The sequence below is a fragment of the Colletes gigas genome, unplaced genomic scaffold (genome assembly GCF_013123115.1).
Source record: "Colletes gigas isolate AHSC1104 unplaced genomic scaffold, ASM1312311v1 Colletes_gigas_Sc00013, whole genome shotgun sequence".
NCBI classification, from domain to species: domain Eukaryota; kingdom Metazoa; phylum Arthropoda; class Insecta; order Hymenoptera; family Colletidae; genus Colletes; species Colletes gigas.
Window position 1 is genome coordinate 1,586,747 of NW_025106642.1, and position 17,852 is coordinate 1,604,598.

General features: G+C 46.8%; 2 protein-coding genes across 5 annotated transcripts in view; one reads left to right on the forward strand and one right to left on the reverse strand.

Annotated features, from left to right (window-relative positions):
* LOC122399456 (N-alpha-acetyltransferase 15, NatA auxiliary subunit) overlaps window positions 1-17,852 on the reverse strand; it is a 40,514-nt gene that overhangs the window by 18,097 nt on the left and 4,565 nt on the right. The window lies entirely within an intron of this gene.
* Window positions 450-17,689, forward strand: LOC122399455. Of its 3 annotated transcripts, none has more exons than XM_043400150.1 (2): window positions 450-996; window positions 13,440-17,689. In XM_043400150.1, the coding sequence occupies exon 2, from the start codon at window positions 13,440-13,442 to the stop codon at window positions 16,593-16,595; it is 3,156 nt and encodes a 1,051-aa protein (XP_043256085.1). In that variant the 5' UTR covers window positions 450-996; the 3' UTR covers window positions 16,596-17,689. The 3 variants fall into 3 exon arrangements, with proteins under 3 accessions (XP_043256085.1, XP_043256086.1, XP_043256087.1); XM_043400151.1 differs by having other exon boundaries at window positions 450-775; XM_043400152.1 differs by lacking the exon at window positions 450-996 and adding an exon at window positions 10,955-11,993.

Sequence of the window (17,852 nt, forward strand, 5' to 3'; positions counted from 1 at the left end):
CCCGATATATCGCGGGCCTTCGGACCGTTTTCTGACCATTCGACACGATTGATTTCTTGACTTGGCTCGACCTCCACACTCCCAACTCCTAGTCAAGTCCCAATGATCTTGCTAATTTTGGGTCTTTTCAACAAGCATGATGACTTTAGAGTTGTTGGATAAAGATTCCTCGTTAAAAATCGGACGCGTGGTTGGGGGAGGACGGAGGCTCGTTGGACTTCCCGCGGGCCCAATTGATGGTGGGAGTAGAGGGACAGGCGCTCGAATCGGACGCAAAAGGAAGGGTGAAAGAGGCGTGCAAAGCGGAACAACGTGATCGTCTGGCACGGCAGTCGTAGGTGAGCCTCGCGACACACACGAGCCGATCGTTGGTCCCTTCGCGCGATAAACACGCGGACTTGTATCTCCGTGAGGCCGTGGAGTTCGGTCCACGCACGGTTCTCGAACGCCACGCTCGTCGGTGGCCGGCGTCGTGCACGCGCGGCGTGTGTCAGAGAGGTGGGACACTGGCGCAGGGCCAGTAGGATCCACCGATATAAAGATCTGCGGTCACGCGGCCCGCGAGGCTACTCGTTTGTTCATCGTCGTCCCAAGTGCAGCGAGCAGGACAGCCCCCGCGAACTGGTTTTCGCGTTATGGCCTCGTCTCGGTGAAACGAAGCTGCCAAGACGCGAGAACTCGTAACCGTAATCGTAAACGGTGATTTTTTCGGGATACGCGGTGTGCATCTCGAGAACCGAACGAAAAGGGGGAGGAACAGACAAGTGGATCGTCCGTGAGTCTTCTTTTCATTCAAACTACCGTTCAGTGGCGAATCGTGAGAAAAGTGGCCGGGCAGGACGAGTTTATCTCGTCTGGTTCCGTGACGGAAACGTCGAACGTGCATCGATCGAGTATCCCGCGCGACGATACACCGGGGCTCGAACGTAGTATCGTTTTCCAAGTAAGAAGAGAATTGCCGGGAACCACGATAAAAGGCACACAACTAACGGGAAAGTACGTACGTCCGTTTCCTGGTATTTAGATCTCCTGTTCGATTTACGCTTTTCACCTGCACGCGTCCGCGGGAATTTATATAACGGACAGGAGCTCTCGTGAATCATCATCGTGTCCCGCGGAATAGCGGTTCTCGCGTGTCAGCGAGATTTACGGAGGCAGGGTGTTAAAGGAATCGTGAAGTCCTTGCGCTTTCCGCCATGAATATTTATCGAATCGAACGAACCTGATATTTTTTATCCCCTCCCCCCCCCCGTTTGCCCCCGCGCGCGACCGTAATTACTTTCGAGCGCGGGAAAAAAAATAGCCGCGAGAGTCGGTCTCGATCGCAATTGGAGGTAATGATAGGAGGAGAACCGGATCGAAGGACTCGAATAATGAATGACCAATGAACTTAACGCGGACTGATATTTTTCCGTTCTGCAAAAGCTTTCACAAATCGACCGCGTCGAGTATCCCCGTGCAACTTGTGGCATTTAGAACGACCATCAGGCCTGTCGGCCCGATTAAACTCAATTTTCGCCGTTCTTCGTTTTATGAAATCGCTCGGAGAAACTCCCTCTTATCGCGCGTCTAAGATACCCGCCTGATCTCCGATACGTCGTAGAGACGTTGATTTATAGATAACCGATCCAACGAGTAGCAACTAGGGATGTTTAGTTTTATTTAACGGACTTGGTTATTTAGCTCTTATTCGTTGTTCGAAAGAATCTAGATGTTGCAACGTTTGATTCGTCTTGGCGTTTTCACTGTTATGTTGCTGCGGTATGCCGTTCTACTTCGTCACGTGTACACCGTCTATATCCTTCTCGTCACGTTTTATCAACCCACTCGACGCTCGCGTTTCTCAATCTTTCTGGTGGTTTACTTCTTTCGTTATTATGTTGTGGTCTATCTCGACCTTCTTATCCATTTTCCGCTAATATTCAGCGTATCCAAAATGAGTCAGTTCATTTTTCCTAGTATTTTCGTCAGTTCTATCGCGTTACTTCCCTGCCCCAACGTTCTGGCTGACTAACTGTGCGGCAAGAATGTATTTTTACGTGCTTGACGGTCTTTAAAATTCTACACTTTTTTTTAATAGAAAAAAATTTATGTTCCATGCTCGAATATTATTCACGTTAAAATTCCATGGACGCGTTCGGTTATGCTCCTCGCATCGAGTCGCAACGCAGCCTTTCCGTCTTGCTTTCCACCTTTCTCCGCTCGCCTACTCGAATCCTATATTTCTTCTCCCTGATCGCGATAAATAAACTCGTCGAATGGATCGAAAAGTAAAATTGTCGCGACGCGCAACGCTTCCGAGAAACGTCGACCGTTGCGGACGGGATGTGCATTATTATTGTTCATAAATAGAGGGAAGATTAGCGAGCATAGGGGAAACGTTTCTGGCGTCCCTAACGCGGAAATAGCTTCCACCGGTTCGTCGTGAAAATCTATGGATCCGCTCTGCAAACGGAGAAACACGGCTGATGCTGTCGATGATCCTCTCGTTCCCGCGCGCTCGTCGGTTGTTAATAGTATCCGGTCACTGCGCGAAAGTTAAGATTTCCGTCAGAGCCGTGCGGACCGTGCAGAAACTCGTTCACGTGTCCGTTTAATTACCTAGGATTTGTCATTAACGCGCTGGGGATCGTTGTGCTTCCTATTCACCCGTTGAATACTTTCACTTTGACATAACTCGATGAAAAATCGGGCAAAAACGCGCGGTTATGTTTTTCTAACGTGTAACGGACGCGGCGAATCCTGTGCCAACGCGAGATACACTTCCGATTACAACCTCCTAACGAACTGAAAGTTCTCTCGCGAACTTTGAATGACCTGGGTGCAATACACCTCGTGCAGTTTTAAAATCCCATTCAAGAAAGAAAGTATAGTCTTCCAGACGCGTACGGTGTTAGAACTTTGGATCGTCAGGATCTATAATTTACGTCAAACGTCAATCTGTCGTTTAAATTGTCCTCGAATGAATATTTCATGCACAATGCAGCACTTTCCAGCATATGTGCCTTCGTCTCGAAATTTGTCAGCCAATATGCGCACGTGTTATTATTGCGTACTCTTATCTCTTTGCCCCATTGCTTAATGTCCCAACAACTCCTTAGAGCAATTCTCCACGTGCAGATAAATGGTAATTACCTGCACGTGTCCGTTCGGTGTATTCAAAATAGAGCCGGAATTCCAAAACGTGGACGCAATTTCCGAGACAAACCGAAGATAAAGCGACTCGACAAAAATTCATACAAACGTATGCCCTGTTTGACTCTGCATGCAAATCGTCGATGTTGTACTTACGCCGACCAATGGAAACCTTCTTTTATCATTTTTAACTCAATAACTTTGAATAAAACATTTGTCCGCTACCGACTAAAATGTCAATGGACAAATAACATCGTGAAGGATAGTGTGCGCGTCTGTGTGAATATTTCTTATTGTACCGCCACGAGCAATTAGAGTAATTACACGCTTATCTTAATCATAGCTTGTGTCAAGTGTAATTACACCGCTCAAAACAATTAAAGGATCCGCAACGTTACTTGCGCACAATTCTTTCGTTCGTGACTCTTCTTCTGTTCCTTTCTTCCTTTCTTTTTACGCGTTTGGAGCAACAAAGTCACATCGAGTGCAAAGGGTTAAACTATTCCGAACCAACCTGTACGCGTCGTACGATAAAACGGGCACGAAAAGGACGCCTCGAACTAGTTGCCAGCGACGCGTATCGCTAAAAGTGGCACATCGTAATAAACGAACGATCGTTAATTTCCGTGCATCGCGGACGAAACGTGTCCGATCGTCGAGCAATTAAATTGAAATTGTGATAAACGGCCGTGCCCGTTTCGCGATTATTCCTACCGTGAACTCTCCAGCCTATTGAGCAACGATGTCCTCGCCTTCGACGTGTCTCCGAGAGGATCGTCGCACGATACACCGAGCAAATCGTCGATCTAGAAATCTAATTTCTTCCGAGGACTCCTACTTCTGCCTCGAGAAATGTCGCGCGGCATTATTACGGCGGATCGACGCGGGGCAGAGGCAAGAATCGCGTCGATCGGGCCACCGGAACCGCAACCACTTATCAACTTACGCAATTTGCTCTTTATGTTGAACGACGGAGGGAAAAAGAGTCATAACCGCACAGAGAAAGTGGCACGTCTAGAAATATAAATCGTAGCCTGTAACTTTAAACGGTTTATCAACGGGAACAGGGTCGGGCGTGTTTCCCAACCGCGCGGAATTTGAAATTAGACCACTACGAAGATACTGGTAAGCAGTCCCCGGATGTTCAGATGATCGTTTTTTGGAGAAATTCCACCGGGCGATCGCTTCCAATCATTTTCTCTTAGTTTCGTGCAGAGGTGAACGTCCCATTTATAGACTCGTTCGCGTTTTCTATTAAACGAGCAACAGATTCAACGTTCGAACGTTTAAAAAAAATGTTGAATTTAGAAATTTCGTGCTTCGTAAAGATCCGCTGATGCCGGGCAACCGTCCAAGCGTTAATGCACCGTCCAAAATAAAAGTCAGGCTACAAATTACGGAGAAACGAGCGTCGTACGGGTGTCGCTAATAAATTCTTATTACGATCCGCGGTACAAGGGACCGGGTCGAGAGTAAACGAGAAGCAAAAATGTAAACCATAGGCCTTGGCGTAACCTTCGTCTCGTTCAACTTTCCCTCTCTCATCCAGCGTGGCGGTCCTTAATTGCGTCTATCAGGACGCTCGCGATATGCAACAACCTCAGCAGGGTCGAGTGAACCGTGGGAATGCGAGCAAGTATGAAAAGTGTCGACTGTGAAACGTGGCGAACGACCGAGGGGGGGGAAAAAATTGAATCGCCGAGAAATCGAATGTGCGCGTCAAGAGACGGCGATCCAGCTGTGATTCATAGACTGGAACCTGTTTAATTCGCCGATAAACAGTGCGGCGCAACGTAGAACAGTGAATTATTAATTGCAGACGCGATTCAAGTTCACAGCCTGGATTCAGTCGCGGACGAATGTCGTTCGCGAGAAGAGAATTTAAATAAAACCACGTATTTCTATATGCCATGGCTACGGTGTTTAATATGATACCCGAGTTGGTATAGATTTAATTAAAGAAATTGAAAACGAAACTGTCAACCCCTCCTTCCTGGTATGAAAAGAAAGTTTTTAGAAACTGACCTGTCATCATAAGAATGATAAATTACTTAACTAATTAGGAGGAAAATAAGAAAACGTGCCTGTGAACGCTAGTTTTTGTCGTGTCTTCTCTAAAAATTGAATATTATTTGAAATAGGAAAAGTTAAAACGAGTTGCACGCGTCTAACCCTGGAATACTATAATAGGGTACAGCATTCCCCGCTCATTTTTATCACTTATAGATTTGCAATTCCTATAAGGTATGCCCTGATTGCCGATAGACAGTAAAACAGAAAAATATTTATCGTATTAAGTACTTAGAGCAATAAACCATATCGCAATAATGTTGCGTTGATAAAACTAACACGAAGGATACGTCATAGCAACATGATTTATTCGAGCTATCAAAATAAATCAAACGTTACATCGAGGTCCTTGAGACAAAGTTGCTGACGAAAGTTGAATCGAACGAGACATTGTATGAGAATTAAAAAATTTAACCGATCCATGGGTCGTGTAAAGCGTCTAACGGTGAAGCGTCAGTTGTTCTACATGACAAAAGAGGCCAGTGCAGCTTTCACAAAATGAAATCATAGAGCAATGCGACAGCTTTGTAGAAGAACGTGCATTACACGCTCTTGGTATTATTATCTAAGAAAAACTATCATAAAATTCTGTTACATCCACTCGATATAATCACGTTCTTCTCGAAACCACTTTTTACCTTTGGTTGAATTTAAAATGTTCGTTATACAATTCGAAATAGAGCCTAGAATAGAAACTAGAATACACCCTTAACGATTCAGACGATGACTCCTATTCATTTGTCACGATTACGATTTCAGAAATCGTGAACAATCGTTAAGAAACTGTTTTAGTAGGCTATTGGGAGTCCTTGGTGTAAACAAGGTTTATTAAATGTTAATATTCGCAGTAGTCGCCGACTAATTGGAAGATGGAGGTTAATTGGAAGAGACTAGAAGCCTCGGGATCGATTTCTGCCTAACATGGACATTTCAATTGGGACGTCTATTTCAGGTGTCGCGGACGTAAGGTCATCCTTCGAATCCGTTCTTTCTTAAAATAAATGATCGACGGTCGTTCTATACTCGACGCGAAGCCACGCTTTAGAGCGAAGGCGAACGGGTGAGCGAACAGGAACGGAAAATCGTTCGCTGACGTGCTGATGAAATTAGCGGATACGTATTTATTGTACAAATTACCCCGCCGTCCGAGATTTACGGGTTTTCTGAGTTCTTAACGCTTCGACCGCGTCGCGATTCGAACCGGAGATCCGTGAAATAATTTCAGGCGATAGAGATCCGGCGTATCCTTGCCACTGGGGACGAAATTTTGTCGTTTGTTTGCGACAATAAGTCCGTGGTAAAAATTTGAACGAAGGATGACGATCTGTTCGCGATGGGGGGAAAAATTGGGCCGTTAACCTTGTCCGACCGGTACAGCTTTAACGCGACAAAAACGTAAACCGGTACCAGCCGCGTGCATACACCATACGCGTTCAGATAACGTCTGCACAATGTGTATTTGTGATAAAATTACATCCACGTTCGGGGAACTATGCTATTCGCGCCGACGATCGTTTCCAAATCGTTCGAAAATAATTTTTTTCTCGGTAAAAAAGAAACAACAAAATGCGTCGCGTTCTTGCACGTAATACCACCGTTAAAGGAGCTGCGGTCGTCGAGAGGAGTAGCGAATAATCCAGCAGAGTCTCGGGATGAACGAGACGAGCATATTATGCAAGCGAAGTTGCCTTGCAGAGCAAGCCGGTCAATGCCAAGGCGTTCCACTATGGTCGTTGCTACTCGTCCCTGTCAGTTCGACGCCGCGGCGAGCCTCGTCGCCGATAAACACGCGGATCTGCATCGATCCGCGCGGAATCGTTGATCGTTGGGTGTGCTCAAAGGCCAATTAACGCGGCACGGTGCCAAAATCGACTCGAGGCGCCTTGAAGCGCTCGAGATAAACAAATTTCAGGGTGAAACCGATGAACTTGACGGACTAAATAAACTGCGCGCCATTTTTTCTATCTTGGACTTCGCACCAGAGCTGAGTGAATTTTTTAATGACGTCAATGTTATTCGAAAGTTTGAAAGCATTGGTGTTTATTTCTGATAAGCATTCTAAAAAAAGCAGCGATGGTCACCGGTGACCGTCGTGGCCCGAACGGAAACGCCAGCAAATTCTATCCCCGACACGGTGTTTGATAACCGCAAACGTTCGCCGTGACACGTTTTTCGAGCTCGAAGCGTCCGTGTGAACCTCCGCACGGAGGAAATAGATAACCGGCTTCATACTTTTAGACGTCGCGACAAAGATAAGCCGAACTCCGTGCTGGTCGCAGCTTTCACCGTCCCGTTACGTAAACACGAGGCTACAAATTACGCGGCGCGGAGAAAATTTGAAAATAGTCGAAAATTTCGTGCGATAAGATCTCGTCTCTTCGGAACCAGGTCGGAAATAAGTTTCCTCCGGTAAAGTATGAACCTCGAAAGATAACCGTTGTTACCTGTGTCGCAAGTTATATATATCTTGGTGTTTAAAGAAGGGGAAAATAATCAGAAACAAAGTACGAAGTACTCTTGAATTACCTTCGTGAGTTACCTTATCGAGAATTCGAAGATTGAAATGAATGCCTGTTGACATTCCCACACGCGCCAGTAACGATTAAAATATTATTGGACGGAATAACTGAAAAACAATGGGCATTTGCAATGGCAAATTCTGACCAACAACAGAAAACACGGTCGCTGTCATAACAGGAAGCATACCTAAACGTGTGACGCACCGAAAGTTGTTCGCAGGCATTAACACGGCGTTAAGGAATTAATGCTGCTCAGCGAGCACAACGCGAAACAAAAAGGAAAGTAGCTGAAAGCGTAAACTGAATTGGATAACGGGTGGATACTCGAGTCTTACGTGAGGTAAACCGTCGCGTGTGTGGAAAGAGACTCGTGGTAACAACGAAACCAAACTTTACCACTTTGCTACGATATTCCTAATATTCGAGCGCTTTGATCAGCTCTGATTAGTCGGTGAAACTGTCCAACTTATGAATAGCTCTCGCGTTCGAACGATAGAGCCAAATATAGGTACGTGTCGCCTTGTTTCCCCGAAATCTCCGAGCAACTCGGCCTGCATTGCGTAAGAAAGATTCGCTGAAACTGACCGAACGACCAATATTCCAGCCAACAAATCGACGTTGGAACGATCGTTGGCGCAGCTTCTGGACCGTCCAAGCCTTTCACCACCTCGGATACGGTCCCTACCAGCTCAATGCCATTTTGTTGCACGTTTGAGGCGCTTTTGACGACCTGCGCTCAAGGCCGCTGCACCGCGCGCCAAAGAACGATTAACTAAAGAAAGAACATCGAGCAACGATGTTTGCTGTCTGTTTAGCGACACCAATTTTATTACCGCTGCCGCCGATTCAAGTTTAAAGCGTATTTAATTTAACGCCCGCTTAATGGCTCCGCGTAATGATCAATTTAGAGCGTCTTTTATAGTTCGCCGCGCGCGCGCTGCGCGTTTTAATTCGCGTCCATTCACTATATCGTTCGGTCTTGATGAGACAGTTATTCTCAGCTATGTTTCACGTGCATGTTTCGAAACGGACGATTAGCTTTGTCGCTTTTATGCCTCTAGGCCCACTCTACCTGCCCCATTTCGTACCAGTTTGGAGCAGATATTTACATACTTGCGGATAAATCTTTGTCAAAGTTGCAACGAAACTCTATCGAGAAGATTTCTACTCGAGAATCTTATTTTTACAATAGAATGCACCCATAAAATTTATGATCTGATGAAACCGCAGAAAATCAAATAGGATGTTTTCTAAAACCACACAACCATTACCATTACGACAATGATGGTTGTGTTACAATTGTGCATTTATTGGGAGCAACTACGCGACTTTTTCTCGAGCTACTTTGAACGAATTTGATTTGATCTACGATCGGGACCAGAAAATCTAGCTTCGAGAAACGATATTATGGCAAGTCTAGTAGCAACGGTAGCGTAACGGCACCTGTCACGCCGCTGGGACCGTTCTTCTTACATCACGAAAAATCGACATTCTGTCTTGCGGAACGCGCAAAACCGAACGTTCGTCCATTTTGCAATATTTCATCCAATCTGTCCGAAGCATATTGCCCTTTGAAAGTACGGAAATAGAGCACCGAGCGAAAGGCTCGAGTCTCGGTTAGTAAAATGGTACCATAATGGCGCGCGTTCCAAATAGAGCTGGAACCGCTCCTCAAACGGCGAATACAATTTAAATATTTTGCTATAATCGCGAACGATCGTACGGGTTCTCTGTTCTTCGATCAATAAAAACTGGAACGACAAGATGCAAACTTTATTCCACCGCTTTGACTTATTAAGAATCGTTTATATGCAAATTCTGTTCGGTTAAATCACGATGGGATTTAATCGCCTGTATATAATAAATTTTATGCGGTGTAATGCAGGCATAAGACGATTAAGAAAATTATTGTTAACATATGTACCAAGAGAGTTATTATAATTGTTATTAGCAGGAAAACCCTTCGATAAAATAGAATTAATGAGTGGCACTATATAGAATATATCAATACGAGGTTAATCGCAAATTGTGGTAGTAGTTAATATGAACCAGGAAGTGACGATCGTTTAAATTCCTGCGTAGAGTCGCAAAAAACACTAACAGGGTAGGTGAAATTACCAGCAAGCATGCTCGTATCATTAATACCATTAAACAAAAACATAAAACTTAATTATTCAGAGATATATTAGGCAACAGCAACAGGTGTTACATCAAATCAAAAAAGAAAGAATAGATACACGTTGGGGGGAAAAGAGCTTCAAGTTTCGTGAGTGTAAAAATTAGGTTCCGATCCATTTCTTCTCGATGCATTACCTCGTTAAGGGCTACGACATGGCGAAAGACTTTATTTATTACCAGGAAGGAATTCGGGCCTAGTTTGCTCCTTGTTATTCAAACTCCATATCAAGTAAAAAGCACGACAATACGACGACAAGAAAGTGAAAGCTCTCGTTTCAACATCGTTTTTCGTCGTGAGAGTTCCACCTTGCATGAACTCGTACTAACACTAGGACTCCTCAAATAATTCAATATTCTAATGTTTCATTTTCTAACTCTAGAACGTGACTACTATTTATCAAAATGTTTTCCTCCTAACACTACAGCTCTTTGGTTTGTTCACAATTAGAGTGCAATTCACAGAGTCGCGACTGCAACGAAGATTCTTCAGACTAGTCTCCCTACCACACCAGCCTACCTACGTCTGTTTACCAGCATAATTATGATCCCAGACAAACGCACAGCTTGGGCTATTTACTCTCGACTAACGTCATTCGACGACAACTGGTCTGCTCGTTGTATAACTGTTAATAAATCAGCTGATTAGCTGTCCCGATACTCTGCTCGGAATCTAAAGAGTCGAACTCTTTATCACGAACCTTCATCGAATACTTTACGGCGAATTAAACCGCTTAGATCACACGGTTACGAATGCCAACACATTTTGTAATGTAAATGCTCCGCGATCTGTGCAATGCGTAATTCATGACTTTCTTTCATCGTACACCGATCGGTTTCTTTTCTTTCTACGAGTTCGATCTTGGCTCTCACGCATCGGTGGCCTGTCGACACGCTTGTACGACACAAAAGTTCTCTACTCCGCGCAAAAACAATCTGCGGCGATCGATCGACAAAGACGACGATGAAAGAAAGGCGCAGCCGCGATCGTTTTAATCGTACGAATCTCAGCCATGCCGACGACTTCCTCCTTTCCAGACCGGGACCGAGAGCGTGTCGCTTGGAAATGGCTCCACCTTTCCGAACGAGCGTCCTTGAGGGGCCCCGTTGCACCGAGAAAGGTGATGAAAACCGGCCAGTCACGTGTACGGTGCCGGCGCGAGCGGCCGATGGTCAGCTTCGCCCTGCTATGACACGTTCCACTAGTTCACTAATGAACGTCCGTCGCGGCAAGAGCGTCTGCGAGCTGAGACGCCGGCCGTCGAGGCGCGATCTCGTGAAAAAACCGTCGCGACCGTACGCGGGCAAACGTTGCAACCAACCGATGCAAACTACGAGCGGAGAGTAAACAATAGACGCGAGCGAGTCGATGGTCGGATTCCAAGTGTCGGGCACGCGATGGATTTGGCTGTTTCGGGACTCTTCGACACAATTCGACTCAACTCGTGTTGGACTCTGCCCCGATTCGCCAATTTGTTGACGAACCCCTAGGGCCACCTGCACAACTAGTTGCATCGGACTGTGGAGAAATTTTAATTTTAATCAGGGAATGACTACAGGGTTGCTTCAGAAAGGGTGGACAATTTTTTTTATCTGATATTCAAATATTTGCAGGACGCAAATGAATTTCGAATTGTTGCATCGGATGATCGTTCAAAGTCATTGCTAGAAGCACGGGAGAAAGTGAAACACGTGGGAAGACTTCCTCGGCCAAGTGGACTGGCGCTCGGGATTCCGTGAGCCGGATTAGATTAAACATTATCAATAATCCGGCGTGGAGGATGATTAGGGCAGACGTAAGCGCGATTAAACGAGCAACTCGTACCGATATCTGCGCGAAGGAATTTCACGATTCGGTCACGTTGCATCTTGCGCGTTAAAAGCCCGCTGGTGAGGCGAGATCGGCCACACTGGTGCGAACTACATGGACGAACCGATCGCCTGTATCGAAGAGTTGAAGATCCTTCGAAGTCACTCGGAAGAATCGCGTTATTGCGTGCCGTTTGCTCGATTATAGCTATTCGACGACGAACGAGAAACCCTGGCGAACGATTATCGTACGACTAGCCGACCGCTACGGACACGGGGAGGAAGGTACCATTTTTGTCCGCGCAGCGTGTTATCAATGTGTTTGGTAGTTTAAAAAGACGTTTCCGACGGACCGACCACGGGGAAAACGAACGGTGATTGCACTCGTTTCAAAAGTGAACTCAATGGACGAAATTGGTTCGATGATTCGCGGCAATACAAATATAATCGAACCCTTGACTGGTATCGTGTAAACTGTCCTTCCCTCCAATAGTGTTCCCGTTGAAGTTACCACAAATTCGGATTCATGGCGGAAACACGTTGGCTCGTTATTCGAGACACGATTACTTCCGCGAGACGGACGCGGCGATGTAATTCTCGGCCGAAGCAAATGCAGAAACGCGGGCTCAAGAGTTTGTTGCTCGGTTGCAAGTCATTACTTCGAGTCGCTTGGTACTCCAGTGACCCGTGAATGTTTGTCGACCGTTCACCGACTGTTCGCGAGGGAAAGGCGTGGTCCCCTCCGGTCCCGCATTCTCGTATTATTGCGATCCGAGTCAATGGAATTGGCGAATTCGCGGAAATTCGTAAATTCCGATCGAAGTTTCCCCTATCGCGTCATCAATGGAGTTTCTCAATACACGCTTAGCTAACTCGGGCTAGAACTCTGCTTATCTAAACGTAACTGGATGTCTAAACTCGGTTATTAAGAATTCGCTCAACCTCTGTCGATAACTCGTTGGAACTCCGATCGATCGATCGTTCGTTCGGCTCGTTTAAATTAATATTTCGATCGGACTGAATTTATAGATTGAAATATCTTGTAATATCTCATGAATTAATAATTGATTTCCTGGGTTATCGGATACGCTCGAAAGCAGTCTGTGGCTACACCTCGCCTTTGCGCAATTATGCAATTACTCTGGTACGACAGGCACACTTTCTTCTAATTTGCGTAATACAGAAGTTCTAATAATGTAACGGGCATCAACCACTTGCGTTACGATTTTTCCATAGACGCGAAATTCTACGAAAAATGAAACAATTTTACGGGTTCTTCTTCCGCGCGATGCTCGAGAAAAAGCTGGCCTCTGAATGGGGAAAGCAAAGTTACATCGTGGAACGGAAACGCATCCGCGGAGTACAAATAAAACTTATACTTTCTTTACACTCGACAGGAGCGTGTCTTCCGACGAGCTCGAAGAACTATCTCGAAAGATGAATAGCGTGATCGCGTAATTGAATGGTATTATCAGAATTACCCTACAATGTATACTGACCGTGAACGTAATTCCTGTGATTATGGTTATGATCTATTCCTAGTACACGTTAGGCGACGACGATGATCTCGTTAAATCGTTGAGGCAAATTGACGCGTCAATCTTTCACCGGAGACGTGCCCCGATCAGCTATGCGTGAAATTTGAAAAAATAAACCCAACTTGTCGAGGAATATTCTAGTAATTATATGGTTCGTTCCAAACAATGAAAGCTATTCTTATCTTGGTTTCAGATGATGCGAAAAGGATTCGACCCACGCAAGCTCCTGTTAGGCGCGGCGCTATTAGCGACCTGCGCGTCGCTGGTCGCGTCGTCTTCGTGGAGGGAAAGGCGGCACGTCGGCGTCGAGGAATCTAGTCATCGGCCAGGTTGGCCGCACACGCCGCCGAGTCGGAATTTCAAGTCATCGACCAGCAGCAACAACGAGATAACCACAGAACCCGGAAGGAAAGTGTCGCACCGGCTAATTGGAGGGCACCTGAGAGCCAGCTCGAAGCAACAGCCGTACGAAGAGCTCTGGGACGACGGGATTGCCCTGTCGTCCGCCGGAAATGGCAGAGAGTCCAAGCCTGGCCGCAAGGACGAGGACGACGAAAAGAAGACGCTCTCGCAGCAAGTGAAGGAGGGAAAGTACGGCCTCATACAGAACGAGATCTACCCGAACAGACCGAAACGACCGGGGATCATCAGTTACACGGGCAATCCCGAGGTACCGAAGGATACCGCCGACAACCTGGGTGGCCTCGACGAGGACGAGATCTGGCTGGCTGAGAACCACGTGCTGGTACTGAGGGGCGGGAAATTTCCTGGCCACGAGACCACGCAAGGCAGCGGTGACAGCGAGACGACCTGGCCACCGATCGACAACTACAAAGCGCCCAGAAGACAGGTCAAGATCCCGTCCAGGCCAAAGGTACCGCCGCCGTTTCCGGTACAGCTCACAGAGAACGGACCCATACAGATCATCGGACCAAACGGGACCAAGGAGATCGGGAACGGAACCGTCGATTACAGGAAGGACCCGTTGCTCACGAAAGGACTGCTATCGGAAGATGGCCCGCTCTTTGCCATCATATCGAACGGAACGTTCGTAATGCCCAACGAAGATTCGGGGAATGTCACTTCCAAGGACAAGGGAGCTAAGTCCGATCCTCTACCGGGCAGTCTTCCGCCATTCTATCACGCCATACCACCAGGTGCGGTCTTTCTACCACCGCCCAGCAATCAATCGGATTACGACGAGGAGGATCAATCTATCTACTACCCGCCGCCGTACAGTTTCCAATATCCGCAGGACAACAGCACCGCGGTACCACCTGGTCCCCTGGTCCCAGGTATCATCCTCCCGCCCCCGCCAGACTTCTTCTCCCCTCTGGAGGACAAGAAGACCACCGCCAAGAAGTACTCCAGCCGCCCTGGAACCACCCCCTTGCCAAGACCCAGACCAACCTATCTACCGCCAAGGAAACTCGCCACCAAGCGATACAAAAGTACCACCACTGTGCCAGTCACCAAGTCAAGAACGTCGTCCGTCAATGCATCGAACAACACGAAAATGTACCGTCGAACGACGCTGAAGAACGCAACCGGTACTTCCGTGCCCAGCCACGTCAAGACTGTTCCGTACACGCAGGTCACGACACCGGTGCCGGACAAGACGACGACTCTGGATAACCCCGACTTCTACAGCCTAGGACCGATCGTAGAAAACCGGGTGAACAACCAGGAGAACGTTCAAGAGAAGAATCAAGTCTGGTCGGGCCTGGTGACCAGCAAAACGATCCCTATAGTGAGCTATTACGCCTCGTCGACGCAATCCACTTTGGAGAAGCCCGTGGAAGTGACACCAGCCTCGATAAGAAGTATCGTCACTACGGGTAATCCGGAACGATCGCCCAGTCAGGCATCCTATTACTTTTACGAAGAATCGAACGGTGAATCTACGATCACCACAGCCGATCCGTCGATTTACTACAAGACCACGACGGAGACGCCTTTCTACGAGACTGTGACCCAACCGCGTCCGGTGGACAAGAAAAAACAGTACTACAACGTAGAGACTGTTCCGTCGCAAGAGACCTCGAAGGACTACAGCGTTAAGTACGTCGACTCGGTGGTGAAAAATTCCGAACCAGTTCGATACAGCGATTCGACGGTCACGCGATCCTCGTCGAGGTACGAGAGCGGTTCCAGCAGGACTCAGGGTCAACGAATGCTGCCAGATCGCGCGTCTCTTTACTATCAGACCATATCCGGCCGTCCTGCACAGCAGCCTTATTACACCACGCCTAGGCCGCAGACTTACTACAGGCAGGACAAACCGAAACCGATCTACCAGTACAGCTTCGAAGCGGCGGATTACTCGAAACGTGGCAATCAGAGGCAACAGTTCGAGCAACAGCAACAACAGAATCTCCCGTACAACAGCTATCCGGACGTTAAGATCCCTAGCTACAACGATCATCGGTTCGATTACGATCAGACGGACTCGACTCAGAAGCGACAGAGACCGGAAAGCCTGCCGTACAAGATCCAACAGCCTGTGTACCCATCGACGACTTCCAACTCTGTGGTGAACACGACGCCCAATCCACATCTTAGCTACTACACCCATCAGGACGAGAAGCTTCTGGACGACGTCACGAAAGAGTACTTCACGATCTTCGGCAAGAAACTGCCGCACAAAGCTGTGCCGAGCACCACTCCGATCTACTCGAAATCGACCACGGAGAGACCGGATTACAACACCAACAGATACATCGAGAACAACTACAACACCGCCGAGGCGCCGGTCTTCAAGACGCCCAACGTCAAAGTGCACTACGGCGATCAGTCCCAGCGACCGTATTCTCTCAAAGACGACATTCTCGTCAACTACAGACAGCCTCTGCCGCCCATCGACCCGGACAGCGAGTTCATCACGTTGGGCAACCCTAATCGGCAACAGCCGCCCAATTACAGGATATCCGATCGAAACGGAGAACCTCTGGCGTCGCTTCGCGCCTACTCGCCCCAGCCTCTCGTCAGCCCGGCGAACGGTCCGTCGACTAACTACGTACCGATAGCCGACTCTCCCGAGGAGATCGACGAGTCGTATCCCCAGCTACCGATCTCCCTCGAAGACGACATCAAAGTGAACTACCGCGACCCAAGACCCACCATCGATCCGGACGCGGAGTTCATCGATCCACTTCCGGTGCCGGAGGACAGCCAACCGGGTAAACCGAAGGCCTACTTCGCGTACAGACTGCCCGGAGACGGTGGCCATTTTTATTTCCTGACGCCGCAAGCGGTCGACCAGAGGCCAGAACGGAACACTGGTCATCTCTACACGAAATCGAGGGGAACGAGACTGCTGAGACGTCGACGGCGACCGGGAAACGTTTGATCCTCCCATGCCATATAACGATCGAGGATCCCACGAGAGAAATAGAGAGACGTACCGTTAGGATATTTATTACACGTGTAAATATATATACGTAACGAGACTAGGATAGGACGATTGTCAACGCCTTGCTTGCGGTATAAATGCTTAATTTATATGCGACCCTAACTACCCCTCCTGCTACAGATTACCGATGCAGACGCGAGATACTCGTTCGCGTATACACGATAGGCGTGTTGCGCGATTTTGAGCGATACTCCGTCGCGTACTCGCGCATTTGTCTGTGATTAATGGTCGAGGTGAACGCGTACATGTACATAGTTAATGATTAACGATAGCGATAAGTAGTCGATCGTAGGTTGCGCGAACGGACATTTTTTGTGGGCCGTCGAGGCGATATGTAACGGAGTCGTTCGATGAGCATGGAGCAAAGATCGTTTTCAAGCGTTAAATTTCTTGAGAGATAGCGTTTAACCCTTTCTGTGCAGAGGCCTCGAGATTGATTGGCCGCTCGAAGCCACCGAAGCTTCTCCCACTACTTTAGGTTAACGATATAACGTTTGGAATAGTGGATTACAAGCAGTAAGAATATTATGTATCGGTATTGATTCAGATTCATAGCCGTGTCGCAAAAAACCACGATGCATAATGATCAGAAAAGATAGTGAACATGTTGGTTTCAACGAGCAACGAGAATAGCCTTCTTTCGTTCAACGGAATAAATCGCAAAAAGGGTTAACATTGTAAACATATCCCATTGAGAGACTTAGAATTAGGAATACTGAAACTCGAATGTAATATCGTTGGTAGCGATTCTCAACACCACGTTGTGTTAATTCTCTGCTGCTATTGCGTACATTATATCAATTATGAAATTATATTACTGTTCGTTATAAAACCATTCAAGTAAATTAGTGTAAATATACGCGTAAAAAACTGTAATGCTCTATTAAACATGTAAGACGTTATTTAATAGCCGGTACTGTTATTATAAAATTAAACTAGTTTTATAAAAGCTGAATCTTTTTTAAAGATGCGTGACTTCCAATGTAATGGCAAACTATCCCTGAAAGATCAGTTATTTAAATTTGAAAATAAAATAAATTTCGAAAAATGTCTACAGATCCTTTTGTAAGTTGCTCAGTGAAAGGTAAGTTCTTGAACACATTTTTTAATAATCTGATCAAGAACCGATTTTCCGTAAATAATATATCGATTTCTAATATTGCAAAATCGCGAGTGCTGCTGCGATGTACACTC